Here is a 27,951-nt window from a genome sequence, read left to right on the forward strand (position 1 = left end):
CAGGCAGTAGGGAGCGCAAAACTATGCATGAAGCACTCCTCTGGCACTATCTTTGCGCGGGGTGAGCTCGACCGAGGGAAATGGTCGCTGCCGGGGGACCGGGCACCTCTCGGGGCAGGAGGGGTGGGTGCGGAAGTCAATGCGGTGCTGGTGACGGGGGAGCCTTGGGCCATTCCTGCGCGGGGAGGAGCCGCTTCCCGCTGGGTAGGAGAGTCCGTGTGCGGGGCGGGAGGGGGTGAGGGAAGCGCCCGTGGGCTCCTCCCCTGGTCTCCGTCCCTCCGCCGCCGCGGTGAGTGCCGGGGAAGGGCCGGGGCACGGGCGGGCTGCCGCGGGGAGGGCTGGCCGGTCCCAGTGTCTGCTTTCCGTAAAGCAAAGTTTCTGTGGTACCGCGTGAACGTCTTGCAAGGTGGGAGGGGGAGGGCTGCGCCGCTCCTGAGGTGGAAACTTCGGGGTTCCTTGGTGTTTCCTCAGGAGGGTCCGTCCCGCCCGGCGGCCGGCGCTGCCTGACGGGGAGTGGGAGCGGGGACGCGCGGCAGCGCTCACAGCTGCGCGGCGTGGGGACAGCGCCTTCGTACGAAACACAGCAGCGCTGCCCGGCGTAAATGGTGCTCCAGGTGCTGGCGAGGATGTGGTGCTCCTGAGGGCTGTTGAGGACGGGCGGCGAGGTCCCAGGGACGGAGGAGGTGGGAGGGATGCACCGCTCCCCTCCCGCCCTGGCGGCCGCCTCGCTGCCCGTGAGCGGCCGTGGCGGGGTGCTGTGAGCCATTTGCTTCCCCGAGAGCCGCAGCGCAGATCGCAATCCAGGGATGTCACGGACTCACGCGGCACTCGCTTAGGCCCGGGTGCTTTGCCCACCTCGCGCGAAAGAAGCTGGAAGAGAAAGAGGCGGGAATGATTCGCAGGGCAGGATGGTGCCCCGTGGTTTGGCCGTGATTCCATCAGTTCCGTGATTCCATCAGCTGCAGCTTTCCGTGTAGGATTGACTGCTGGTTGAATGTGAAAATAGTAAATGATAATAGAAAAGTTCCATGGTTATAGACCACAGTAAATTGCCCCCTCCTCCTCTGTCTCTTAACAAAAAAAATTCCCCAAGATTTCTCTGGTTGGAGAAAGTTTCTTGGCTTTCTAGTAGTGGCTCCTTATTATTTATTGATCTTTTCCCACCGGGAAGGAGTTACAAGGAAGCCACATAAAGTCTTCCTGACAGGGACTTCTTAATGCATTCAAACACTATATATAAAGTTATATTTCTATACAGAGGAATCTGTTAAGATATGTAGGAACAAAACCTGTGAGGGATCTGAATATTTCTGTTAAAGCCTGTGCCTTTTAAAGAAAAGCTTGTCATTTTACCAGATGGAGGCAGAAGTAATTTCTTCTGTGGTCTTTTATATCTGTTGCTCTTCAAATAACTAGGGATGCTTACAAAAGCTTCTCATACAGTCAAAAGAGACAGAGGGCGGGGGGAGGAAAAACCACTGAAAGATGCTGATCTCTGGGACCACAGAACGAAAGCACGAGTTGTAATGGATTTACAGGAACATGATGTTAACATATGGCTCCCTGGGCATTTATTGACATGTGTAGCATCAGTGATGGTAGTTAGACATTGGGAAGTGGGGCGTGATGAGTATGCTTTAATTCACACAAACAGAATAATTTAAGATCTGCACAGGGAGTCTGTACAAGCCCTACCAATGCACCATTTTTGCTATAATAATAAAAGGCTATTTTTTAGTACCTTTGGGAATACATTGCATTGCTTCTCATCAAACATGCAGACTTTTTGTGTAGCATATGTGCCCATTTGCCTCTGATCTCTGCATGTTTTTTACTGTTCTTGAACTAAGTAAAATTGCTGAAGTTCTTTTATATGTGAGAACTGCTGTGTGGAAATAGGTGTTTTATTCACTTACTATAGTCAAAGACTGACTGCTGTTGCATGCATGACATAAGATGTAGAAAATCTTATTTTCTGTCTCTCCAATGATAGCAAAAAGTTGAATTTATGCTGGCCTGACAGAGACCAGATTACCAAGCAGACCAAAATTTCCAGTTCTCCTCTTGCTGTAATGACTGTGTAGTGAGTAACTGGCACTGTAAAACAGCTTTTCTCAGGAAACAAATCTGACTTGGAGATGCAGAGGGCATAGGGCTCCATTTCATGTGAAACAGAGCATTGTTTTCGTACAGCCACCTCTGGAAAAGTGATCGTCTTTTGAATGCTTTGGACAGAAGGCTGTGCTAGTGGGGACTCCCCTAGCCCTGGGCTGGTGCTCAGGTTTGTGTGCTTCACTCTTGTCCTGCCACAGTTGGCTACTAGGTGCTGTGTAAATCCTGAAGATAATCCAGCTGCTGGCTGCAGGTAACTAGGTAATAGCAGAGGACTATTTCACAGCAATTTAGAGGAACAGTTCTTGTCAGAATAGATTGCAGAAGAAGTAGAATTGACTGTTTTCAGCTCTCCAGAAATATTCTAGATTGGTCTCAAATTTGCTTTAAGGGACAGTTGTTAATTAATTTGCTCCTTGTATTGTCTTTACTGCATCATTCTACACAGTCTCCTCTGGAGCAGCCAGCTCAATAAGGACTCAATTCCCTAGCTGACCCAGAAGTTGAAATGTTTTTTAGCTGTTCTGTAAGATACTTCAGCCCCTTTATCTACAGCATTTACCTTTGACAAAACTTTGCAATTAACTTTTCAACACATTGCAATAAACCAGCATATTCATTGCTGCCAGGGGTCTTGCAGCCCTGGAAGGGTAACAGGCATCACAGTTTTGTTAGAAGAAAGAGCGAGATCTTAGTAAAAAGAGGATGTGAGGAGGGCAGGGCCAGGGAAAGTAGAAATGTATATATGCTTGCACAATGCTGAGAGTAGAGGGAACTCAGAGGAAACACGAGATAGAAGTGCCAGTGCCTTCACTGCAGCTTATTGACATGGATTGTACAAAACCTTGCGGGAAGTACGATGCTTTTACTGTACCTCTTACTATGACAAATTTCATTTCCCTGTTTCATTTCCCTCCTTATTCCTGGCCTGATCCCCATCTTGCTTCCTCTTTTTATTCTCAGTTGCACAGGTTTATGATGGCATTGATTGCCACACTTGCTGTTGCTTCTCATATCGCTTCAATCCCCATCAGCATTTCATTTGGCCAAGACCCTGTCTTTCCTTTCTTCTTGACTTCTACAGCTGGTGGGTAGGTGTTCTGCTCTCGGGTTCTTTTAAATTCCTTTTAGTCTGTTTCCTGCCTTCTTCACCTGATGGACTTTGCTGTCCTCAAAATGGCTAACTGCATTTCCTCTCCAATATCATTGGCAGCCTCTTCAGTAACTTATTGGGTTTTTTAAATTTTTCCTCTTAGGAACCAGAAGTCCATTCTGTTCCCAGATAGGAAGGTTTTCCCCATGAGTCTTTCTCCTGTTGTCTCCCTATACCAGACTCCTGCTTCATTCAGGTATCATCTGTCTTATCTGTCTCCATTCCTTCTTAGGTGTTCTGCTGTTTCAGCTACTCTGTCAAGCTTTCAAGTCTTTCTTTTTTTCTTGCTCATTTCTCCAAATAGATGTGTTCACAAGCTGTTGCTGTTAGAACAGGTGATCCGTTTTGACCGTAACTTGTTAGAGCCTTAAGGTGTCTCTCAGAAAAATGATTTTACTCACTTTTTTTCCCTTTCAGAAATGGAAGGCAATACACTGAGGTGTCTCACATTAATGTGTGTCTCAGTCTTTTCTAACAACATCCCCTGTGACTGATGCAACATTAGTCACACAGATGGCACTGGAATTGAATCCAGTATCAGGAGAGCCCAAGATAAGGCAAAGATCACTGTATGCACTCTAGTAAGGAATGCCTGCTTAGAAGCCTATGTATAATGCCTATTTCAATGCCTACTTATAACCTGCAGAAGCATTTACCTTTAAACATACCAGATGTGTAACCTAGCATTGCGAAACTGACAGATCCTTCCCACAAGAGACTTAGCAACCTTGTGTTCCCTCACTGAAAAACTCATATTGAAGCACTATGGAAGTTGGGACTCTTTGCAGAAAGAGAGGTGATGGGCTGGAGACCTCATGTTGGCCTCATGTTTTTAAAAACACCATCAAAAAAACCTCAACAGCAAAAAAAAACCCCAACAACACAAAGCCCTAGTGAAACAGAATCATGTATGTCAAGTTTCTTCATACAGTTGATATACTTTGCTATGAATACATGTAGCAGGAATCTTTCTGTTCCAGCATAATTTAAAGTGTTCAGCTCTTCATCTGGTATGGATTTTCTTAGTCTGTGAATGGTGGGAATTTCCATTTTATTCTTGCTAAAAAGGACTGATGAAAAATACTAAGTACTCCAGTACTGGATGGTGTGGGGTTTTGCAATAAATTTAGTATTTTCATTGAAAATATCACTGAGTACGTCATCATGCACAGAATTCATATTGCCAGTCCTGACTTCCCTGCTTGGCATTTTTGCTCTTTCTCCTTTTCTCCCTGATGTTTAGCCTCACTGTATATTCCTTTTTTCTTGGTTTCTTGTTTCTCCCTTCTCCTGCAGATCACCCTGTGTGAATGGGAATGTGCTCTGTCCTGCAGCATTTGTATGCACACCCCTTCCAGTAGCAGCCATGGTTTGTACTGACTTGGACGTAGTCAGATGCAGGACAGACATCTTTGAGACCTTCTGGTCGTTCCATGTTTTTCATGTTCTGTTCTGCTGCTGTATTTCTTCTTTCTTTTCTTATGCTCTTTGTAGATGGAACTGAAATAGTGAAGAAAATACTTCTATTTGCTTTGTGCACTTGAAAGCATGTTTTTTCTTATGATTTTCTGAATATTTATCTCAGTTCTTCTTACAAATTAGGAAGAAAGAAAATGCATTAGAATAATGTGGTCCTGGAATAACCAAAGCAAGCAAGGAATGTTGGGTGGATGCAGTATCTTGAAAAAATAGGGTTAATATTTTAATTGCATGTTTTAAGATGATGCTATCTCTTTAACTAAAGCCTTCAAAAGTTTAAGGCTAAATTATGTTTTCAACATGCTTGGTCTTCATTCACGGAATGAGCTTTCTTGAACAAAGAGATGTGCCAGTGTGGCTTCTGGAAAGCTGGGTGACTCAGAAATCAGCCACTTCCTGGGGTGGGTCATCTGAATGGGGTAATGAAAGCTTGATTTGTCTGAGTAGATGTAGTCACTTACTGGTGTGGTAAGAAGATCAGATCACTTGGTTACATTCCGTTTGTTGGAAACAGTTTTGCCTTTTTGGAGTTGGCTGTGACCCAGAACAGTTGTGCTGGGGATTTGCCAGGTCTCAGACCTTGGAGAGCCTAACTCTTAATGCAGTTATCTGCATCCATGCAGGTCAGCAACTGTAAGCTGGGACCTGTTGGGAAATCTGCGGAGCTAAGCTGATTTGCCCTGCTGGTTTGAGTGTAGATAGTTACTATCACTAAAATGCAGTAGCATAAACTGTGTCTTTCTCCAGCATCAGGCAGGAGAAGCTTCACTGATGCAGACAGCAGCTTCTGATATAGAAAACCCATAGAAGTGAGATTGTTCCAGTAGCAGGTCACTTAGAATAATCTGTGAGCTGGCAGAACTTAGTTATAGCTTGACAGGGGAGTGCTAGAGAGCATTTGAGAAAGTTTGCCATCACTGCAAGTGTCTTGGGCAATTGTGAGAATTTTGTAGCAGCAGAGTTGGCACATTTACAGAATTGTTGAAGGGTAATGTCTTTTGGTTTTGTTAATATGACTATAATCAGAATCTAAGAACATTCTTCCAGATATCTCTTGACCTGCTTGAACCAACAGTATGTTTTAACTGTTACTGGGCGTTGTCAGTCATTTGTGTTGATCATGCAGATTCTCACTTTCTGTGTGGAGGTGATTCAGTTGTGATCTTGGCAAAAAATTAGCTTCCTGCATGGGAAATCATATGTGCAAGTTTGTACCTAAATAGTACCTAAATGAACTTACTGTTGAACTGTAACTACAATATAACTTCATGCCTACTATATGGTGGGCACATTAACTAAAATTACAAGAAGCCCTGCTTTAGTAATACTATAGAGAGCAGTCTGATCCTGATTCCTCTTGCTTTATGCCCTGCAGATAAAAATAGGAATAAATGGGCATCTAAAAAGAGCTCCCAAGATGTGGTTTGGAGAACAAGGGCATACACTGTGTATATATTTGCAGACAAGGAGAGAGCATTCATGCTAAAGAGTGTGGTTTCAAAATAACATCCTGCCTGGTGTTGGTGAACCTTGTCCTTAGAAGCTAAACTCTTTTTCCTAGTTTAGCTAAAACTGCCTCAGAGCTCACAAGGCCTTGCTTTCAGGAGCAGGTATTATATTTTCAGCACTTCTTACAGTCCCTTGTTGTTAACAACGAAAAAGCAGAGTGAATTGCTACTATAAATTAATTCCTCCTACAAAATTAATTGCTATGAAGTATAATTTTATTCTGTTTATTTCCTTGTCCAGATTATGTTTGGACAGATGCCCTGCTTTGTCTACTCAAACATGAAAAACTAATGAAAATATTAAATTATGCATTAGGAACAGGCAATTAATAAAGCAGATGCCAGTGGTGGTGTTTGAGGCAAGCTAGAGTATAATACTGGTAACAGGAGACAGACTGCTGGTTGTAGGCATTTTATTTTTCAAAACCTGAACAAATAAATGGAAGTACCTAAGGAAGAAACATTATCAAGAAGTTGGCCATGATACTACACAAAGTTTGGGAGTATTCTGTGATGTCTAACTGAAGGATGTATGTGCATAGAATAAGGTTTAAACTGAGGTTCTGTACAATTACTTTTTGCAGGCTCGGTGATGCGAAGGACAGATCTCTTGTTTGCCTGAAGTTAAATCCGAGCTGACCTGTCACTACAAATGGACAGTTTTTCAAAGATGAGGCTTGGTGGAACAGCTTCTTGGTATCTCAACTATGGAAGGCCAACTTTGTGCTAATGTGGACATTTCTGTGAAAAGTCCTCCAGGAGCAAGCCCTCAGTCCTTCATTGCTTTGCTGAAGGTTCACCGAGAGCTTCTGGTCAGTAGGATCCGAAACACACAGTGCTTGATTGATAACTTGATTAAGAACGACTACTTCTCCACTGAGGATGCAGAGATCGTTGTCCAGTTTCCTACTCAAGCAGATAAGGTATAATTTTCTTTTTTCCTAGCCAGTGAAGCTTTTGGTTACTTTGGTTACTTAGTTTATCACCAGATTTTAAGGGTTCATCTGACAATTTTACATCTAGTGCATGTTCTAATCTTTGTTGTTTTGGAGATTTCCCACCTGTTCTTCCTGGATGAGTGTCTCCAGCACATCCCTTTCCAGCTCGGCTGGCACTGCTGGTTTTGCCCGTTGGCAGCTTTAAGAATTTAGCAGGGTGATAATTGCTGTTCTGTCCCTCCCAGCTGCAGCTTTGTCCTCTGATAAAGATGTGGCCACGTGGTTGTTAGAGTATAGCAAGGAAAATCTGCTTAGGATACCGTGGGATAGATCACCCTGCTTTAGGAGAGACAGAAATGAAATGTTGTTTTAGAAGTTAATGATTGTTTGTTGTCTGTATGAACACCTTTTTTCTTTAAAGACCTATGTACGTTGTAAATGTTTCTGTGGAAAATTTATGTATCCTGGCATATTTGGGGTTTTAATTAATCTTTGGACATTAGTAGCAAGAATTATTTCCTTTCATTAGAAGAAAATTATGGTTTACACAGTTGGTCTTTGCATGGTAGCTTGAAACAGCTGAGAAGATTGTTTTCCAGACCAACCAATCAGGCAGCTTCAGACCCCTGTCACAGTTAGGGGCAGGCAAACCATAAAAAATTTAAAGACCTTGGACGTCACCAACAATGCAGATTTTCATAAAATAATCATTCTTGCTGACATGTTGAAATGGTAACACAGTGCTCACACTGTGTGTAGGGTCAAAGCTGAATAAATGCACACTGTATGATTATCTCAATTTCTTATTGTTTGGCATAATATGCATGGTTGTTGTACCAAAGCTGAGGGGGAGGCCATGCATCAGGAGTCTAAGCAGAGACAGAGAGCAGGCCACAGTGGTGTAAGTGAAGTGGACTCTGTGTGAGCTTCTCTGGAAGGCATAAAACTGCTTTTTAGCGCCTACAAATTGTCAGAAAATGCTCCATGTTTGCTGTGCTGCATGTACATCACCGTGATATAAGTTCACAAGAGACCACAGTCTCTAGAAACCCTTTATCTGGTTTAGAACTGTATTCTTCATTCATTTCTAGCAAGGGGATCCTGACATTCAAAATGTGCTTTCAGATGACTGCTCTGTCTTGCAGAGGGCTTTTTACTAGGACTGCCTTGTACTGGTGCACAGAGATCTGCCTTGCCCATGGAGGTGACACTTTGTGCTGAACTGCTCCAGCCACTGCCTGGTAGCCATTAGTTTTGGTAATAACTGCAGGCATAGGGGCCATTGTGCAGAGGGAGCCTGGAGAATTGAGTTGCTGTGTTGGAAGGAAAAGTTGTAGGGTTTTGGCTCAGCATTAAGATCCAGGGAGGGATTCAGCCTATCCTGCTCTGGACCTGCCTGGATCCTGAGGTAAATCCAAATGTGACTGGAGTATTTACAAAACAGAGGGTAAGTTTAGGGCACTGAGAAACCACCTCTATTTTCATTTTAAACAGCACAGGGTTTAAAATACACTGTCTAGCCAAGTTGAGGAAATCCTTTGGGTTCCCTGTTGAGGAGTGGTATTTATCCATTTTGTTTCTGGTTAGTGTGATTGAGCTACAAGTTTAGACCTTAACCTGCAGAACCAACTCTCTCACAGCATTCAAACACAAATGGCAGCTGGGTTTTATGGTGGTTCCAATTGAATTGAGCTGGATTTTAGTTTCACCTTTTTGAAGCACCAGTTTTGATTCTGGCCCCCTGCTCCAGTCCAGAAAGGATCCTAAAGCAGTTGACAGGTATTACTGTGATAAAATTCTGTGTATCACTGATCTTTCCTGTGGTGTTTCTTTAGGTTCGCAAAATTCTAGACTTGGTTCAAAGCAAGGGAGAAGAAGTTTCAGAATATTTCGTCTATGTCCTGCAGAAAGTCACTGATGCTTACTATGAGCTTCAGCCTTGGCTGGATGAAATAGGTTATGAGCCTTCAGAGAATATCTGTAGTAAACCTGTGGTAAATACAGATCCAGGTAAGGTCATGCACCTCTATCCCTTCCCTTAGGACTGCCCTGCTATGTAGGGAGGCTCCAACCAAGTGATAGGAGAGTAAGAGTTTAGGCAAGCACAGCTAGGGAAAATTAAAAGGCAAAATTAATCAGCCAAATTATAAGGCACACTATATAACACAAGGGTGATGTTGATAAATTACATCCTGTTTTGTTAAACTCAGGCTCTTTCTGCATTTGGTTCTGGGTATGTAACACAATGGCAGAACCATCTTGTGCCAGCTGTAGTATCTTCTAGGCCTCTACTACAATTTATTAGCAACACTGTGATGTTTTGGCCATGGACTAGCCAGTATTTCATGATGAGAACAGTCAAGCAATGAGGCAGGTTGCCCAGGGAGGCTGTGCAGTCTCCATGGCGGTATTCAAGATCCAACTAGACAAAGCCCTAAGTAACTTCATCTGATGTCAGAAATTATCCCATTTGCAGCAGGAGGTAGGACTAGACTTTCTGAAGTTGTCATCCTAAGTGATGATTTTTAGCAACCCTAAAAATCAGAGTTTAAGTATTGCAGAAATTATTTCCTCTGGAGAGGTTTTTCCATACTACATAAATATAAGAATTACTTTGCCCCCATCTGAAGCTAAGTTTCTGTTGGAAACCACAGGCCAATGTTGTGCAATAATGAGATTCTCTTGTGGCTTTTTTGTCATCTGAAAAAAAAATCTTTTGCGGTGCCTGGTACTAGGTTTCTAAAATACATGACTTCTATTTGCAATAATATAAATGACTAAAGAAGTTAGGCAAGAATAACCACCTACCTGGTAGAACTGGAGTTAAAATATAAGTACAGTAAAATCAGTGACCAACAACTCCAACAAGCCTTTGCAGAGAGTTAAGCAGCCTTTAACAAAGGCTCAGGGACTTGGCTTTGAGTCTCAGCTGAAGGATAGCAGCTCCTTAAACCAATGCAGCATCAGTACTGGCTTTCAGGAAGTGGTGGCTCACATGTGACCTTTCTTTAGCACCTGAATTTCCCAAGTGGTTGATGATGGCAGCACAAATAGAATTAATCTGCCAAATAACCCTTTCCACATTAGAATTACTTTTGTTTATTACCCCCTCTGAGTTCCCAAAGAGGTGGGTCATTGTATACATAGGTTTTTAAATAATAGTCTCTTTAATAATGGTTCGTTGTCTTTTCAGTTAGCAGGTATTGCCAGAAACTCAGACATGAACTGGGACGGGACTCCAAGTTTTTTATGTTGTACGCTCAGAAGGAGGAGGTGCTGCTTGAAGAAATCTACTCCAACAGCATTATGGAGCTGGTCAGTTTTACCAATGAGAGTCTTGGTCACGTGGGTCGGTTAGAAGCCCTTTTTGATGATGCAGTTGGGCTAATTAATGAAGATGGAGAGACTGTTTATGTCTACGGTGATGCAGGAATTGGAAAATCCATCTTGCTGCAAAAGATACAAAGCCTTTGGGCCAGGAAGGAACTGAACATAGGGGCCAAGTTTTTCTTCCGTTTTCGTTGTAGGATGTTTAGCTGCTTCAAGGAAGATGAAGCCATATGTTTGAAAGACCTGCTCTTCAAATATAATTGCTACCCAGACCAGGACCCTGCAGAAGTGTTCCATCACATCTTGCAGTTCCCTCATACAGTTCTATTCACTTTTGATGGCTTTGATGAGATCTATTCCAGCTTTGATCTCAGCAGTGTACCTGAAGTATGCTCACCCAATGAACCCATCCACCCCCTGGCACTGCTCGTAAGCCTTCTTAGAGGAAAGCTTCTTAAGGGGTCCAAGAAAATTCTTACCGCCAGGACAGGAACTGAGATCCAAAAAAACATCATTAGGAAGAAAGTGGTGCTCCGCGGTTTCTCCAGGAACAACTTGAAGGAATACACAGCTATGTTTTTCAAAGACGAGCAGCAAAGAGCACTGGTGTCAAACCAGCTGGAAGCTAACCCAAATCTCTGCAGTTTGTGTTCAGTGCCTTTATTTTGCTGGATTATCTTTAAATGCTTTGAGCACTTCCACTCCAGCCAGTGGTTTGATGGCCACGAGCTTCCAGACAGTTCTGTTACATTAACAGATGTATTTTTGCTCATGATTGAAGTACACCTGAATCGATCTGTGAAAACAAATTTGCTGAAGAGCAATATCAGGAGCCAAGCAGAGGTGTTCAAATCAAGAAAGGAAAGTCTTCTAGCTTTGGGTAAAATGGCATACAAAGGGATGGAGAACTCTTCCTTTATCTTTGAGCAGGAGGAAGTCTCATTGGCAAACATCTCTGAAGATGATTTGCAATTGGGCTTTCTCAGGACAGTTAAAGGTTACAGTGGCTGTGACAGTCAGGCCACTTATGAGTTCTTGCACTTAACCCTTCAGTCTTTTTTCACAGCTTTGTTTTTGGTTATGGAGGAGAAGGTGGGTACCAAGGAGTTACTTGAGTTTTTCAATGAATGTTCTTCCATGGAGACTGCCCAGCCTACTTGCCTTCGTATCCCCTGGCTGAAGAAACAACTAGCAGGGGAGGATCCTTTCCAAAATAAAGAACACTGTAATTTTACCAACATGTTTCTTTGTGGCCTGCTTTCTGGATCCAGGCAGAAGCTCTTCAGACATTTAGTTTCGCCTGCGGTCCTTAAGAGGAAGAGAAAAACACTCATCACATACCTTGGGGAGAGCATGAAATCCCGCCTGAAAGGCTACACTCGGTCCAGGCTGAAAAGCTACAATCAGGTGCAGATGCAGCCCAACTTTGTGTGGATGCTGAGGTGCCTGTACGAGACGCAGAGTGAGAAGGTGGGGAGGATGGCAGCCCGCCGCATGCACGCCAACTACATCAAGCTGGCCTACTGCAACGCCTGCTCTGCCGACTGCAGCGCCATTTCCTTCCTTCTGCACCACTTCCAAAAGCACCTGGCTCTGGATTTGGACAACAACAACATCAATGACTACGGAATAAAGCAGCTGCAACCTTGTTTCAGCAAGCTTGCAGTGATCAGGTAGGAGTCTCTGTATGTAAGAAGGTCCTTGCATTTTCTTTGTTTATTTCACAAACCGGCAGGCTGAAGGAATTGATCTTGCAAGTGGAGAAATAGGAGGATTGGTGCTGCTGGAAATTAATGTTTCAGGTCTTCTGAAATCTTTGTTCATTTAGTCACATGAGCAGAGATAAGCTGTGAATTTGGAAACGAAAATGGAAGGGGTGGAAAGAAGTCCTTAGAAGCACAGACTGTTTAACCTGTGGGTTTAGTTAGCTCCATCTCAAATTGTTTTCTCTCAGAAAAGGATTTTTATGAGAGAAGGTGCTTAAGGGAAAAAGGAAACAAAAGGGCATCCTCCATTATCTGAAGATTGCCTGAGGCCAACTCTGCCCTTGGTGATAAGGTAGGTTCTCCTATTCACAATAACTCTTGATCAGAAGCTCTGAATTTCTTGCTTTTGCATCCTGTCAAAATGTCTGGCATTGGTAGGACAAAAACTGTCACTACATCTATGAAAGAATGTAGTTGATGCTTTCAGATGTGGTGTTTCCCCTGAGGTGATGTGAAGGGAGGACATAGCTGGGTGTGAACAGGGAGAACGAACTCCACCTCTAACACCACAGGTCAGATTGTTTCACCTCCAGCCCTTTGAGCTTGTACCATGTAGGTATATCTTATTTGTCCAAAGACTTAGGTGCAGAAAATCAGGTTCTTTTTTAAAGCTCCTTCAGCCTCATGAGAATTTTTTTTTTAGCAATTGGATTTATTCCTCTTGTTTGGCTGTGCCTTGCCTTGTTTTCCTCTAGGAATAAATCAAAGCCAGTGACTCTTGGTTTTTTCCTCACTTATTTGCAAATTGACTGACCTCCCAGGAGAAAGCAATAAGGAAACTCCTGGGGAAAATGCATAAGTATGTGCGACAATACAAAGAAAAGGCCAGCCTTTCATTCTTCATGCCTATCATGTGATCATGCCATACACAGTGTGATCCTAACACCATCCCCAGCACCAAAACAGTCTTTTAGGCTGCCCTTTTAGGGTCCCTTTATGGATCTTCAGACGTTGGAACTTTTATTTCTAATGAGAAATTTCTGCAGGTCAGGAAATATTGTTTCCAAGAGCTTTTCTATCCCTTTCAAAGAAGCAGGCTGTCCTGATCTGTAGAAATTGGCTGATCTCTCCTGTGGGCTGGTGCATTCCAGAGGGACCAGGTTGCTAACTAGCAAAGGCTAGGGAGGCTGTTGGTGATAAGGGACTCTCAGCAGGAAATCCTCAGGTACTGAGTTCGTGTGCACACTAAATGTGGTCAAAATGTTTTCATAGGGACAGCTTTACCCAGAAAATGTGATTCATGGCAATTGGAATGCTTCACTTGAACCTGTCCATAAGGTGAAAAAGCTTGAGAGGTTACAAAAAAACCCCCCAAAACAACAACAACAAAAACCCCACCCCAAACAACTGCGAGACAAAGCATTTTTATTCTGTGAATGACTGACATTGATTTGCTTCGTGTCTGGCTGGGACAATAAAATTAGAAACATCTAGCACACCCATGGGAGCACAGTTCTGTTTTCTGGCCAGGGCTTTTCACAAACTTTATTGGGTGAAGCCTGAATGTGCTGTGACTTTCAAGATGCCTGGCTTTCACTCTGTACTCAGAGAGAAGATTGCAACACTGGTAGTTTGGACAGCTTGCTTTTGCTAGGGTGTTAAGCAGACTTTCTTCCTGGAATCACAGTAAGCACAGAAGGGGGGTGAGATGTTTATCTGGAGTCTGACTTCCTACATTGTATTGTTCTCAGTTCTGTGGACAGCTTCCAGAGCATTACCTAGGAGATCTGGGATTTTCTGATTTTTATCAGTTTTGGAGTGAGCCACATGAATGTGAGCTCACATTTCCCTTAACAGCTTTTAATATGTGGCATAAGGACCTGTTAAAATATCAGAGGAAAATGCATAGGCCTCCAGTCCTTTGTTAACTCACAGGTGATGAACATTTCTTGTATATATTGATTCAGACTTTTCATTCCCTTCTTTCCAGGCTCAGTGTAAATCAGGTCACAGATCATGGTGTAAGGATCTTGTATGAAGAACTCTCCAAGTACCAAATTGTGTCTTTCTTGGGGTATGTACCAAGCTGGGAGCAAAACATAGAGTTTTATTTTCTAGTATCAGCAGTGATACTAGAAAATAAAACTCTAATGCTGTCAGTACTGACTCAGCAGAGGTGGGGGGGAAACTCCAGTTTAAGCAAAGCAGCTTTTTGTGTCAGAAATGATTCTGTGACAAGGACCACAGCTTCCTCTCCCCTCACACTCCCTCACAGCCTCCTGCTGGCATCAAACCCTTCTGTGGCACAGTGTGGACCTCTGTCAGGTTACTGAACTGTGTGAGCATGCTAATTTTTATACCTTCTGCTGTGGAAGGGATAGACTGCAAGCAAGAGAGCATGTGTAGGTAGAGCCTGCTGTTTTCTCCACTGTAAACTGATTTATTTCAACCATGCAAAGCAGATGCAGCTTGGTAGAGACTGCAGTCAGGAAGATGCAGTTTCAAGTGTCATGTTCATGATACCAATTTCTTTCAAGAGCTAAATTAGTTCTTAATGAAGTTGAAGCTGGAAGGCATGTTAGCTCTGACTTCCTGCTCTTGGTTAAGTAGATACATAAAAATGACTTTTTGAAAGGTGAACATGAATACCAAGAATAGCTTTTTTCCTCTGGTGCCCTAATGTAAGTACAAGTGCTCAAGTATCTGCTCTACAGTAATATTTGCAAGGGGATTTTGTGACTTTTAAGAGACCAAAAGTACATTATGGTGTTTTGTCTTTTGACTTATCTTCTGGCAATATTATTTCTGTACTAGCACAGGAATAAAGAGAAACTTTGTTTGCTTGTGGAGACCATTTATTTTAAAAATTATATAAATATTCATGATTTGCAGTCTGGTCTCCTTATATTTTATATCTAGCCCATCACAATATGAATTATATATCAAAATAGAAATACAAGCAACTGTGAATATGTACAAAGCCTCACAGAAAAGATAGATGCTGTGTGTGCATCATAAAACATTCATGTTGTAAATATTTAACAGCAGTAATAACCTATTTTTACCAATGTGATTTTTCTTTAAGCTTATACAACAACCAAATCACTGATGTTGGAGCCAAATATGTTGCAAAATTAATTGAAGAGTGTTCAAGCCTGGAATATGTTAAGTATGTTGGATTTTTTTTCCTTTCTACACTATCCTAATTAAGATTAAGCAACTTGAAAGGGGAAGAAGAGTGGGAGAAAGACAAAAATTGTATTTGAAATAAAATATAATTTAGGCTTCAATTGTATATTTGTGTTGCAGCAGTCTAGCAGTGGATGGCGCAGGTGAAACTCGTAAATTCATAGTCTTTTCTGGAATACAGTAGTGAGTTAAAGGAGTGCATGAGACCTGTTCTTTACCTAAATCCAATCTGAGCACATGAACGAGGCTTAAGCTGTGCATGAACCTTGCTGCTGCTTCCAGCAGGCAAATTCCCTTGGATTTAGTACCAAGAGTTTTAGTTCCTGACCTTTTATGGGCCACTGGGGTCAGGCTGTGCTGGTGTCATACCTCAACTCTGGAATTCCCCAAATTCACTTGGTGAGTTGTTCCCTTTAATTCCTGGAACTTCCCAGATAAGAGTGTCTGGCCATGCACGTTTGTTGGACAAAAAGGTAGATCATTAACCAATGGTTTAATTGTGACCATAGCAGAAACCAGAGGTAACTGCAGCAATGTCAGCTTTTGGAGGGAATGTAGGAGCAGGCAGCCAGGGACTTTTGGGTTCTAGTCCTTGTTCTACCACTGACTTGGTCTGAAACCCCGCTCTGGCCATATCCATCCTACTTGAAATTTTTGCAGAATTTTGAAACCCAGGAGCACTTAGTTTTTTCAGTGCTTTGCTTATTTAATGTAGCTTTCACAAAAAAAGCCTGTTGAAAGATGGTTGCATTCAGGCTACATAGTAACCCTAGAGGTTATTTTGAGATAGAGTGCACATTCATGTGCCCAAAGTCAGCCAAACAAGACAGTTTTATGTAAATATAGTGGCCTGGGGGCTGGGGGGGAAGGTTGGGGGTTTGGTCTGTTCTTTAAATCAATCTATATGCAATTATCTCTCCCTTGAACTCCAGCCATTTGATATCCACATAGGCCAAAAATAGAAGAGGCCTTGTGTTAAATGCCAGCCAGAGAATGACTGCTGCACTGACCTATGCCACTGCCTGTGCTTACAAGAGAAAGACTTGAAATTATTGCAGTCTGTGCCTATCAGCTGCAGTCTCCTCTGGAAACACACAGTCAAGAAATATTCTGTTCCCTGTGGCATCATGAAGCATGCTGCATGTAATTCATGAGCTCTATAGCAATTGCTGACAGTATGAATTCTATTAAAAACAAAGCTGGGGTCCTTGCCCTGAGGATCAGTTCCTAAAGCTCATTTCTAACATACTGAGCACCAAACCCAAGACTACTGCAGTACTTCTGATTTGGAGGGCTGACATGCAAAATATGCAAAAGACAACATGAAATTATGTCTTTTAGTCAGAAGTCAAGTGCCTGCAGTATTTTTTCACTCTGGGTTAATCTTTGATAACTGCAGGTAACCTGCAGAGTTAATTAATTAGCCTTAAGTACTTGTGTGGCTTTCTGAACTGGTGTTCTGATAGCTGCACAGTTGTAAGTGATGCACCTCATCAATTTCTGTACTTTGTGCAGAATAGGAGCAAACAAAATAACGAGCGAAGGAGGGAAGTGCCTTGCCCAGGCCATCCAGAAGAGCAAGACAATGTTTGAAATTGGGTAAGTTCAGTGCTGAAGAATAGAAGTTAGGGCTTGATCTTGGCCAGGCACCTGTAAATCCCTTAGGATTCCTTGTTTTCATGCTTACCTTCTCTCCTCCTTCTATTCCTTCCCTCCTCAACAACAGCATTAGAACAAATGAGTGTAGAGGCATAGCCACATTTTCCATGGAAGAGGAAAGATGAACAGTTGTTCTTCAGTTCACACAATGTTTGGTTTGGGTTTTGGCATCTGTGTTTTAATTTTTCACTGTTCTGACAGAATCTTAAAGGAGAAGCAAACAAACAAGAGGACAGTATATGGAGCTAGCCACTTTCTTTATGGCAGCACAACTTCTTTAGAGATACTTGGTTATTTTCAAGTCTGTGTGGTTTTATAACAATTGGCACTCCATCTAGTTATTGAGTGTCATTGTTACACCTGTCAAACCTTCTGCATCACATGCTGATCAAATTGTGAGCTGGAAGAATAAAAGGGTATTCACATTGTCCTTTTCCCTTAGGCTGTCCCTAACTGCAAAGTGCTGTTATTGGAGAAAGGTCTGCATGTACTCCAAACCTTTAGTTCCTGCCCTGTTTCTCAGGAAAGGTGCTAGGTTTGATTTATTTATTTTTCCCCTCTTCTGGCAAATCCCAGTTTCTCTTTTCACTTTACAGGAGAACACATCTCTTAAAATTTAGTGCTTGAATACATGGAATTAAAACCTCTGCTTGGCCATTGTGAAAATCACAGTAGACGTGAAACATGGAAATCAGATTTGTACAATCAGATTTTTGGTCTTTAACTTTGTTGTTCTTCAACATTTCACAAATACAGTGAGCAAACTGCACACTTCCATACAGCTGGGTCTGCTGTGCTGTACTTGCTGTAATTTCAGTGGACTCCTGTTTTCTCCTGTGGAGGAAATGATCACTCCAAATGGACTTAGGATAGCTTGGACAGAAATGTTGAAATAGCAAACTGGCTCTGGAGGACAAGGAAATTCTGGGGAACTTACTGGAAGTTCATATGTTTAGATACCACAGAGCTCAATTGATTTTAAATGAGCTGCCAACTAGTTACCCATAAGCTGAGTGTGGCTCTGAGTCATCAAGCCAGGATCCCTGTAAAAAACCCAACAACATGGACTTCAGCAGAGGTGTTTTCAAACCTCATAATACAGGGTGAATTTTCTAAGTGGTTACTCTGCATAGAAAGGATTTGACCAGGTACTCCTAGTTTCTGATCAAATCTCTCCAGCTTGTACCACGTTACCTTCTCTCACAAGATAACCCTTTGTGTAATCAAGGATTGCTTTGCCATTGGAAATACTATTTCTTACCAGTGTGCAGCAAGGTGATCCCTAAAGCATTCCTGCTGCAGCAGGCTGTCTCTGTGCTGTGGCCTGAGGGTGCAGGTGAGTCAGCAGAGGTTACTGGTGCCACGAGCAGGCAGTGGAACATACCTGCCTCACTGGGGAGGGCACCTGCCAGGTTCCTCACAAGCCTGAAAGACTGTGAAGAAACCAGGAAGGAGGGGAGGGGAGAGAAGTAGGGAGAATGCATTGCCAAGAGTCAGTAGGGCAGCACAACTGATACCTCATGTTCTCCTCTCTTCACTAGGATGTGGGGTAATCAAGTTGGAGACGAAGGAGCAAAGGCATTTGCAGAGGCCCTGAGGGACCACCCCAGGTTAACAAACGTGAGGTAAAACACTAGAAGAGCCAAGCAGCTCGGTGCAGTGCTGGCTTTCCCATCCTGCTTTGAAGCAATGACTCTTCCCACCAAGAGTTGCCTTGGAATGCCATCTGGTATTGCAGCCTCTGCTGTGCAGCCAAGAGGTCCCTGGTGCAAGCGAGAGGCCAGACTCTGTCAAAAAGCCCTGTGCAGCCTTTAGGCACGTTAAAAATACCACATGACTGGCATCCTTTCCTCTGTGTGCACCTCCTCCCCTCATGCTACACAGAGTTGTGGCATTTGTGAAGGCACATGGTCAGTAGGTGCCATTTTGATCTGGGAGCATTAGCAGGAGGAGGCACCAGCTGTCACCCAATCGGGTTCCCAGTGAGCTCAGTATTAACAGTTTCTATTGAGAAAGTGCAGCAGCTCTTACCAAAGTACTTTGTAGGCCATAATATGAGGGGCTGGCACATTCTTACTTTGGGGCTTATCCTGTGCTCCAGTGGAGCTACACCACCACACATTCAGTGCTAGTGATATGTTATCCTCACTGGAGTTCAGGGATGGATCACAAACCAGCCTTCTGGAAGGCATAATACAGGTGAGGTTGGAAGCACAGCAGAAACCAGCATGTTAAACAGCCCATTCCCTGCTCAGCTTTCAAATGCTGGCTGGGGATTTAAAGATTTAAAGATGTTTTGGAGTCCCTCCACACAGCTGGAGCACTGGGTTCATGGTGACCCTTTCTATTTGTCTCCCAGTTCCAATGGCCTCCACGGTGAGGGAGCAGGCAAGGCTCCTTAGTTTCCCCACAAGGTGGCACATGGCACTAGTTTCTTCAGAAATACTCTGGGAGTTTGGGGATCTCTGGAGAGTTTATTGCTGCCATTTCAGATCTAGGGATTTCAGAGCTGGTGCCTTGTCCTCTTTTCTGCAAGTGGGTAGTCAAGCTTAAAAATTAAAAGCTGAACAGGTGCAGTGACCTAGATATATTTAAACTTAAAAGCCATCTGAAATAGCCATCTTCCCATAATTGCACAATACATCCAGACGCATCAGACTTGAGAGAAAACATTTTGAACTTGAATCAGAGCTCAGGGATTCTCAGATGAGAGCAAATATGCTAGTGAATGTGTTTGCAGAAATAAAGAGGAGTAACTGTGCTGTCTCAAGCTTGGGTTTGCTGGCACTTGTGCAAGGTGAATCCCCTGCTCTGCAGTGTACTTGCTCTTGACTTCATTTCTTATCTCCACTGGTAATCTTGCTCCATGATAAGAATTCATGGTAAGCACCTGTGGTAGCTTTATGTGAAGACCAAGGGAAGATAATCCCTACTACATCAGTTTACTTTATTTGCCATTTTTATGCCCAGGCATGTTGGACTGAGAATATCCAGTTTAAGCTGAAGCTAGGAGGGACTCATGCCAATACATACTTGTGATATTGCTCCACTTGGTTCCCCTTTCTACATTTTTTGAGGCCTTACATTATTTTAAGGGGGGAGATGCTTTTTGAACTCCTAAAGCCCAGAACCTAATTTTGACTGGATGATTTTGCGAATGTCTATTCAAAGAATGAAGGGCAGACTAAGAAGTGTTTGTGGTTTGGAATGGAAAACATTTACAAGCTCATCTCTCCATACACAACAGAAGGTGTTGTACTTGGAAGAAGAATGAAGTATTTGGATGCCTGAAGGACTTAAAGGACAAAGTGCCGTTCCTACAGGGATGACAAACACATGTAAAAACCTGTGTACTGCTATGCACAACTCTTTGTCCTTGTTAAGAGCCTCAGTTCTCAAAATTACTGAGTGCAACTCTGCTGCCAGTCCCAAGAGCACAACTCACTGACAGCAAACCTCGTGGACTGTTTGATAGACCTGCATTCAGGCTGCAGACTGTGAACTGCTCTCACTTGTAAAAGTTGTAAAGGCTCAGTGGTTTGTGAAGTATGTGAGTCTTTAAAATTCACAAATGCTGAGCTGTACATCTGGGAAGCAGATCATCCAGGATATTCCCTTGTATTTGGCAGTGGGAGAGCCAAGTGGTGCTGCTTCTTAGACATTTGTATCTTTGCTTCACAGTCTTGCATTCAATGGCATCACGACAGAGGGAGGCAAAAGTATTGCTGAAGCCATGCAGCACAACAACTCCGTGAGGATATTCTGGTAATTGACAGTGTGGTCTCTTTCTCCTCTGCTTCCTTTTCCAGAGCAAAATGCTGATTTACGTCCTCCAATCCCATCGCCCTTCCTACTTTCCCTCCTCCTTCTCTCCCTGCCCTCATCCCCTATGCTTTCCCTATCAGCAAGCTATAAGAGATCCCTTTGGAAGTATGTGGGCATGAGTAATGGATCAGCAGCACGTGTCCTTTGGGATACATTCCAGTGACCAGTGTCATGCCTCACTCTTGATTTCCCCATCTTCTCTCCTTCCCATCATCTGAAGTCAAGTTCTTTGTCCTCAGTTTTTGCACCTCTTCAGTGTTGCCTGTACCTTTTCCCACCACACCTCATTCACCTTTTAGACACTAAAGCATCATGAGAAAGTATCACAAGAACATTGTTCAGAGAAATAAAGATCTGATACTCTTGTCTCTTTTACCTCCAGGGCTTCTCTTCAATATCTCTTTGTATCCAGCCTTTATATATTGCTCAGGGCAGGAACAGCACATCCCCCTTTGGCTGCCTAAAGCTAAGTCACAGACAAGCTTCAAAAACAGGGGGCTGAAAAATAATGTCAACAGCCTAAGTGAACATTTTCTCTCCCACTTAGGTTGACTAAAAACGAGCTGGATGATGAGGCAGCAATGAGTTTTGCAGAGATGCTGAAGGTCAACAAGAAACTGGTGCATTTATGGTGAGTTACATTCCACAGTGGCACAGGCTCTTAGGCAGTCACTACATTAAAGCTTCACCTTCCAAGTCTATGTAGGTCACAGTAACAGCTTCTGTGCCTGGTCTGGATGCAGCTGACTGCTTGTGGACAGTTCTAACGGGAAGTTAACAAAGTTGCTGTCTAGCATTTGGAACCTGCTTCCATACAGGGAAAAGTTCAAGCCGTTTCTGGTAACTTTCAAACTAATGATTGATTTCATCTCTCTGGCCTCAAAATCAAAAGTTTCAAAAAAAACAAAAACCCAAAACCCCAAGCAGACAGCTAGAATAGAATAAGGTTATTAAAATTCTTTCTGTTTATTATCATGCTATGAAAGTACCTCTTCAACCAAGAATCTAGGTGACAGACACGTAGATACATGTCACATTTGCCTGATGCTTTCTTTTCGGGCTAGCAATACACTGATGCAAGACACCCATCTCCAAGGCATCAATCCCCAGGAAACCAGGGATTATTTCTAGCAATCACAGTAAGACTTCTTACACTTCTAAGAAAACGCAGTATTGGCTTTTCTGATCCAGAGGTTGCCAATGGATGGCGTTGGGCAGATGTGAGCTGTAAAAAAAATAGCCATCCATTCATCTCAAGTGATCAAGGGAACATCAGACATGGAGTCCCTTTGTATACTTTACAAAGACTTGGCTGACCACACTCTAGCACACTCCCTGTATTAATTCTAGTTCCAGCCCCTCAGGAAGCATGCTGGCTTCATATGGGTGCCAAGTACTCATAGCCTCTTTTGAAAGCAGCAGAAGCTGTGGTGCCCATCACCCTGAAAATGAAAAGACAGTGGGGGAAGTGCTTGATTTCTTTGTGCACAGCTGCAGATATAATTCACTGAGCAGTTTGGGTTGAATTAATAATAAAACTTACCCCAGCCAAAGCAGGCATAGTAATCCAGATAAATGTCTTTGTTATGGCTCAGTGTTGTCCAAAGGTGTCTGCCAGTGGACAAATTGATATCCTGCTTTGTTGATTGCACCAGTGGATACCTCCAAAAGGTGGTGACCTATATAAATAGTTGAACTTAAGGCTGAGTTTTTTTCCAGTAGCTGGAAGATTCTACTGAATCCCTTTGCATTTTGAGTCCAAGTGCAGAAACTCCTTTAATGGGAATGCCTCCTTCCCTCCTTCCCTCAGAGATTGTTCAATACACTCCAGTTTTCAGCCTCGTCCTGAATCCTGAGGGATTCATGCAACCACTCACATGGAATGGTACAGCTATGGGGCTCACCATGGTAGACTGAAAGGTGAGTACTGAATTAAGCTAGGCTGATGAGTATTTTTATACTCATGCAGATGAGTGGCCTCTGTTCATCTTTAGCTAGTGGGATGGTCTACAGTGGTAAATAAGAGTTACCTACTGATTCATCAGTTTCACTGCTTGAGGATCTTATGTATGGTTTTTTTCCTTCCCTAAGCTCAGATGAGACATAATTTATAGCTGGTAAGTTGCCTTCACTGGGACTTGCACCTGCTCATACCAGAGTCAGAATCAGTGTTTCATTTAATAAAGATCTTGTTGGTTTGATAAACAAGACTGGAGGATTTGGCAGCTTCTAGATCATAACTGCTAAAACACTAGGCCTACACAGGGTCTGTACTCAGAATTTTCTGTACATCACTTAAAAATGTCTCACAGTCTACTTAGTAAGAAAGCAGAGCTGAGAGGTTTGTCTGTCTCAGTCTAAATACCACAATCCCATACCACTACTGAACACAGCAGAAATTTGTCAGCTGTGTAATTAAAATTGCTCAGTATCTCCAGAATGGAACCACATGCAAGATTAAAAGGAAAATATGACTACTCTGAGCTCTGTTTCTGAAAGTGCATGTGGGCCATTTGACCAATACTGTGTACCATTCTCTCAGATAAAATCACCATCATTTTCTTGTGGCAGACAGCTCTGCTCCTGTATGTACACCTGAGCATAGGTTGTACATGTGCTGCAAATTAGTTTGCATGTTAGACTGACATGAAATGCTTTTTTTTTAGGCTTATCCAGAATCAAATTACAGCCAAAGGGGTGAAGTGCCTCAGCGAAGCTCTCAAGGAGAACACAACTATTCAAGAAATCTGGTAAAGGTCCCTTTCTCAAAGGGTCACTTTGTAAACTTCCTTTAAAACCCTACTGGCCTTACTTCTTCCCAGCCTAAAAAATTCAGAACAAGTTTATGTGAGGCAGGGGTTGTAGTTCCAGCTGTGGATTTCAGACAGGTAAAAAGCCACAGCCATTGAAACATTTCCTTGTGTGTTATGAATGTCAGGCGGTTTTCTTGGTTCACATCTGTCTGTACCACTGATTTGCAGAATCAGGGCCTGAATTTATAGACCCAGCTTTGCTTGTTGTTTTTATTTTTAAACTTCTGAACATGTCCATGCTTTTCAGGACCTAAATGCCAAATAAGCAGGAGATGGTTACCTTTAATCAGCATTACTAGTCTGGTTCACAGAATTTGTGCTTGGATGTTTTTGGGCAGTGCTCCAAACATACTGAAAGTGCTAAGCTACAAGAAGATTAACTTTTTGTAGGATTTGTTTGTTGTAGATTATGTGGGCATCACACAGTCACACATGTACATTTAAGGCAGAAAGCCAAATACCACATTCTTTCCCTCACCTCAGGGAGCTCAGGAGTCAATAGAACTGAGCTGGTTTTAGCACTGCTGCTTTATTATTGAACATGAAATTTATTTTTAAATATATGTATTTGTTTTAGTGAAAGGACACTGAATTCTTGCTTAGAAAGACAATGACTCACTGTCTGACTAGTGTGTTCCCTGGAGATGTGGAAGAGGTACTTTTTCCAAAAGCCACTGTCAGCTTTCGTCTACAGAAGAGGTATCAATTACCCCTCAGATCATTCTGAATCTTCAGACTGAAATCTGTCTTTTGATTCTGGCCTGAATGTTCAGAGGCATTCATTAACCCAAGTAATTTCATAAATCTGCATGGTTTAATGGATTTCAACATTTCTGAGAGCAGCACTTAGCCAGGCTGCTCATTTCCAGGGGTGTAAGTATCAATGTAGATTATCTTTACGTAGCCAGAATTGAAAATTTTGCTATCCATCATTTCACATTAATAATGCCTGAGTACTTTACAGAATTTTCTTCCCATGTTGTCATGGAAGACACAAAATGCTCTGGAGACTTTAAATATGTTTAAACGAGCCCACTGCACAGTGAGAACCTTTGTCCACTCTGTGCTGCTTGCTGAAATGCAAACAGCTGGGTTTCCGATGCCAAGTTCAGTTACTGGAGCTTAGGTGTGTGTTCAGGTTTTATTTCTGAGGGAGAAGCCTTGTTCCTTGGATGTGCAGTGGGAACAGCAGTGCTGGATCCAGCCTAACACCCATTCCCACTTGAGAAGCATGCAGCCCACATGATATTTCAAACCTCTGCACCAAAGATGGTGCACATAGATGATGGGAAACGGTCACTACCTTACTTTCACTCACATCCCTTTTGTTGTACTTCTCCAGCTTGAATGGGAACCTGATAAGCCAAGAAGAGGCCAAAGCTTTTGAAAATGAAGAGCGGATCATTTGCTTTTGAATGAGGACTTTCCCATTTTGCCAAGCTGGTGCTAACAAAGGCTACTCCTACACTTGGACTGCAGAGTTTATAAAGGCATCAATCTATAGTGCTCGTGGCAGGAGAGAGATACACAATAAGCTGCCTTTTTGTGAACACACTGCGCTCCCTCAGCTCCATCCCTTACCCTGCCTGTTATTTTTAATCCTTTTGGTGAGTGGGAAGTTGCCTGGGTAAATAATTAATGGTTTTTTTCATGCTTTGAAGAGGAAATGCAAAGTGTTAACAGACTAAATCCACTGGCAGGTGTATGCATTTTGATAACTGAGTTTAGATCTATTCTGTACGGAGATGTAAATAATCTGTTAACTTATTTATAAACATAAATAAAGACACACAAATATGCATAAACAAGAAAGGGTTCAAGATGCACAAACTCCACCAGCTCTGAGTATTACCTGCCTCAGAACTGAAAATTAATATATACACAGCTTTACCAGAAACGGTATCTATAGTAGTTGCTTGGTATGTGTGTTTTGAACATTAATTCCTTCTTCCTGCCTAGAAATTAGGTCCCTCTTTCTCCACTGACTACAGGCAGCATCATAGACGCTGCTTTTTTTTGTTGTTGGGATTTTTTAGATGGGTAGGAATGGATGCATCAGGCTCAGATTACTTTCAGTAATCTTTTTTTCCCATATCAAAGCCAATCTATTTTCTTTCATGCAACCAGAAGCCCTTACTGCCATCACTGTAAAGCCATAACGTGGGCAGTAAACCACTTCTGCTTCAAATTTCCAGAGGGCTGCATAGAAACGGCTGCCTCCTGTTTCCACGGTGTTTGTTCTGGGGAGGGGGTCTGGAGAGAATTGTGAACAATTAATTAGCAGGCTGTTCATTGCCTTGGCTCCTGGCCTAGGCTCCGTGCTGGTGGCACTACACCAATGTCACGTTGCCCAGCATCAGTGGGGAGAAAGGACGATTGAAAATCAACTGCGTCAAGTAGAAATCCCTTCTCCCAGCAACAGGAAAGCACACAGGAGGATTGAGATTGGCCTGGAAAGCTTTTAGTCTATGCTTGAATCAGTGGACAGAGCAAGGCAAGGGGCAGTAGTAATAACAAGGACCAGCAAGAAAACATTATCCTCCCCCAAATGATTATTGTTTAGGGAGTGTAACTTTAGAGGCTTTAAAAGAAATCAGTTAGCAAAGGAGTAGGGTATTTGATTATTTTTTTTGTGGGAGCTTTATAAACTCAAACTCTACCCCACAGTGTAGGGGGTAGAGTTTGAGTTTATAAACCTAAAATGGAAAAGTGTGAGCCATTTCCTTCCTTCTCCCATGTTACCATTCCTCACCCCCACCCCCCGCCCCAAACTTTGAGAAACAAGTCTCCAGTTGCTGACTAACCCACAAAACCTTGGTAGGTTGGAAGAAGAATCTCCAGTTAAAATGCCGTACCAATGAACCCTCACCTTCCCATCTCCCAAATCTGCCCCATGAAGCAAAGAAAGTGCTTGCTTTGTAGGTCAGAGCTTGTCCATTTCCTATGTGGTAGCAAACCTTTCCCAGCCCTCAATTCTGTCTACTCCTTTCAGCTCCCTAACACATTTTCAAATACTCACCAGGCTTCTCACAAAACCTGCAGCTATAAAGGAAAAAAAGGGAAGAAAACCAACTTAGTTATTTTTTAGAGGCTTTTCCTCTGTGCCTCATTTTTCACAGGGAGACAGATGAGGTTTTTCAACCATGCCAGAGGGAACTCAGCTAACTTGAATGATTTGTGCACCTGAGCCATTTGTTTACTGAAGCAAAAGGGCACACAATTACAGATGAGCTGGATTTCAATTGCCAAAACATCTGCCAAAGCAAAGCCTTTAAAGACTTCTCAGTGACTTTAACAAATCAGAGACTCGTGCACCTTGACAAAGTGTGTTTTGCCAGCCTACTCTGATGGAAGGGAGAAGATACTGGTGCAAGGCCTTCACCAGAGGTGTCATTTGCCTGTGTTTGAGGAAGTGTGCTCCTACTTTGCACTAATCACAGAATTATTTGCTCATTTACCAGGTAGAAAGTACATTTAAAATGACAGTTCCTGTCCTTGTTTCACTAATTGACTAAAACAGCTTCCCCCAAACTTTCCAGTGCAGTCACATATGCCCCTTTTTTGGGCTAGAGCAGCCACTGGCATTGTTTGTAGTGAGAAGCTCAGCCCCTCTTGCAAATCTTGTTCCATATCTGGCTGTTACAAGCTGGGCATCCAGGGGGTGTTTTTGGGGACAGCAGGATTTACAGGGCTGCAGCAGCTAAATGCAGCCTCAGGATAAGTGGTGGCAGGATCAAGCCCAGCTCGAGTTTGGCACTGAACAAGATTACAGTGCCAGAGACAGAGCAAGTCACTGCCACTCCCTCCAGAGGTGACTTTGGGCAGCAAACATTTGTTTGGACTAGGCTGAAGGTCTGAGCACAGCTCACTCTGGGTTTAATAAAACCAAGGGGTTTCATAGCATCCTGCTCCCAGCTCACCCAGAGCAGGGGGTCTGCATCATAGGGCACATCACAGCTCTGGGAGCCATGCTGGGCAAACTGGTTGCTGCTCTGGGAGCAGCAGGACATCCCTTGTTTATTCTGCATAGCATTTCTGGCTGAAGCTCTTCCTAATCTTCCTGGCTTGTTTGTAAGGGGCATTGGAGCAACTTGGAGCTTGGAGGGAGAGTCTTGTTTACTCAGAGATAACTGTAACTTTTTTTCAGACTTGTTTGTAATTTGCTGAAGCCTTCTCTGTACACTGTGTCATGTTTTTCCACTTGTCCACTGTGATAATAAACAGCTTTTTAAAGAACAA

The 27,951-nt window shown here is 43.0% G+C and overlaps 1 protein-coding gene across 10 annotated transcripts; it reads left to right on the top strand.

Moving 5' to 3' along the window:
• The first annotated feature begins 173 nt into the window (after nucleotides 1–173).
• Nucleotides 174–27,951, top strand: NOD1 (nucleotide binding oligomerization domain containing 1). 10 transcript variants are annotated; one of them, XR_001989830.3, is made up of 13 exons: nucleotides 174–289; nucleotides 6,837–7,175; nucleotides 9,026–9,200; nucleotides 10,384–12,193; nucleotides 14,217–14,300; nucleotides 15,312–15,395; nucleotides 16,931–17,014; nucleotides 18,616–18,699; nucleotides 20,756–20,839; nucleotides 21,447–21,530; nucleotides 23,566–23,649; nucleotides 24,290–24,411; nucleotides 25,055–27,951. XR_001989830.3 is itself a non-coding variant. In XM_030229801.2 (13 exons), exons 3-13 carry the CDS (start codon nucleotides 6,960–6,962, stop codon nucleotides 25,125–25,127), a joined length of 2,862 nt encoding a protein of 953 aa, XP_030085661.1. In that variant the 5' UTR covers nucleotides 305–406; nucleotides 3,369–3,461; nucleotides 6,837–6,959; the 3' UTR covers nucleotides 25,128–27,951. The 10 variants fall into 10 exon arrangements, 6 of the variants coding, with proteins under 6 accessions (XP_009084409.1, XP_018765190.1, XP_030085676.1 ...); XM_030229801.2 differs by lacking the exons at nucleotides 174–289; nucleotides 24,290–24,411 and adding exons at nucleotides 305–406; nucleotides 3,369–3,461; XR_001989831.3 differs by lacking the exons at nucleotides 24,290–24,411; nucleotides 25,055–27,951 and adding an exon at nucleotides 22,710–22,819.

The sequence above is a fragment of the Serinus canaria genome, chromosome 2, assembly GCF_022539315.1.
Source record: "Serinus canaria isolate serCan28SL12 chromosome 2, serCan2020, whole genome shotgun sequence".
In the NCBI taxonomy this organism is placed as follows: Eukaryota; Metazoa; Chordata; class Aves; order Passeriformes; family Fringillidae; genus Serinus; species Serinus canaria.

Bases quoted from the DNA above. Each gene is read 5' to 3' on its own strand.
- NOD1 (XM_009086161.4), top strand. From the start codon at position 6,960: ATGGAAGGCCAACTTTGTGCTAATGTGGACATTTCTGTGAAAAGTCCT. The intron at 12,194-14,216 runs GTAGGAGTCTCT...CCTTCTTTCCAG, and splicing joins AGCAAGCTTGCAGTGATCAG to GCTCAGTGTAAATCAGGTCA. The intron at 21,531-23,565 runs GTGAGTTACATT...CTTTTTTTTTAG, and splicing joins AAGAAACTGGTGCATTTATG to GCTTATCCAGAATCAAATTA.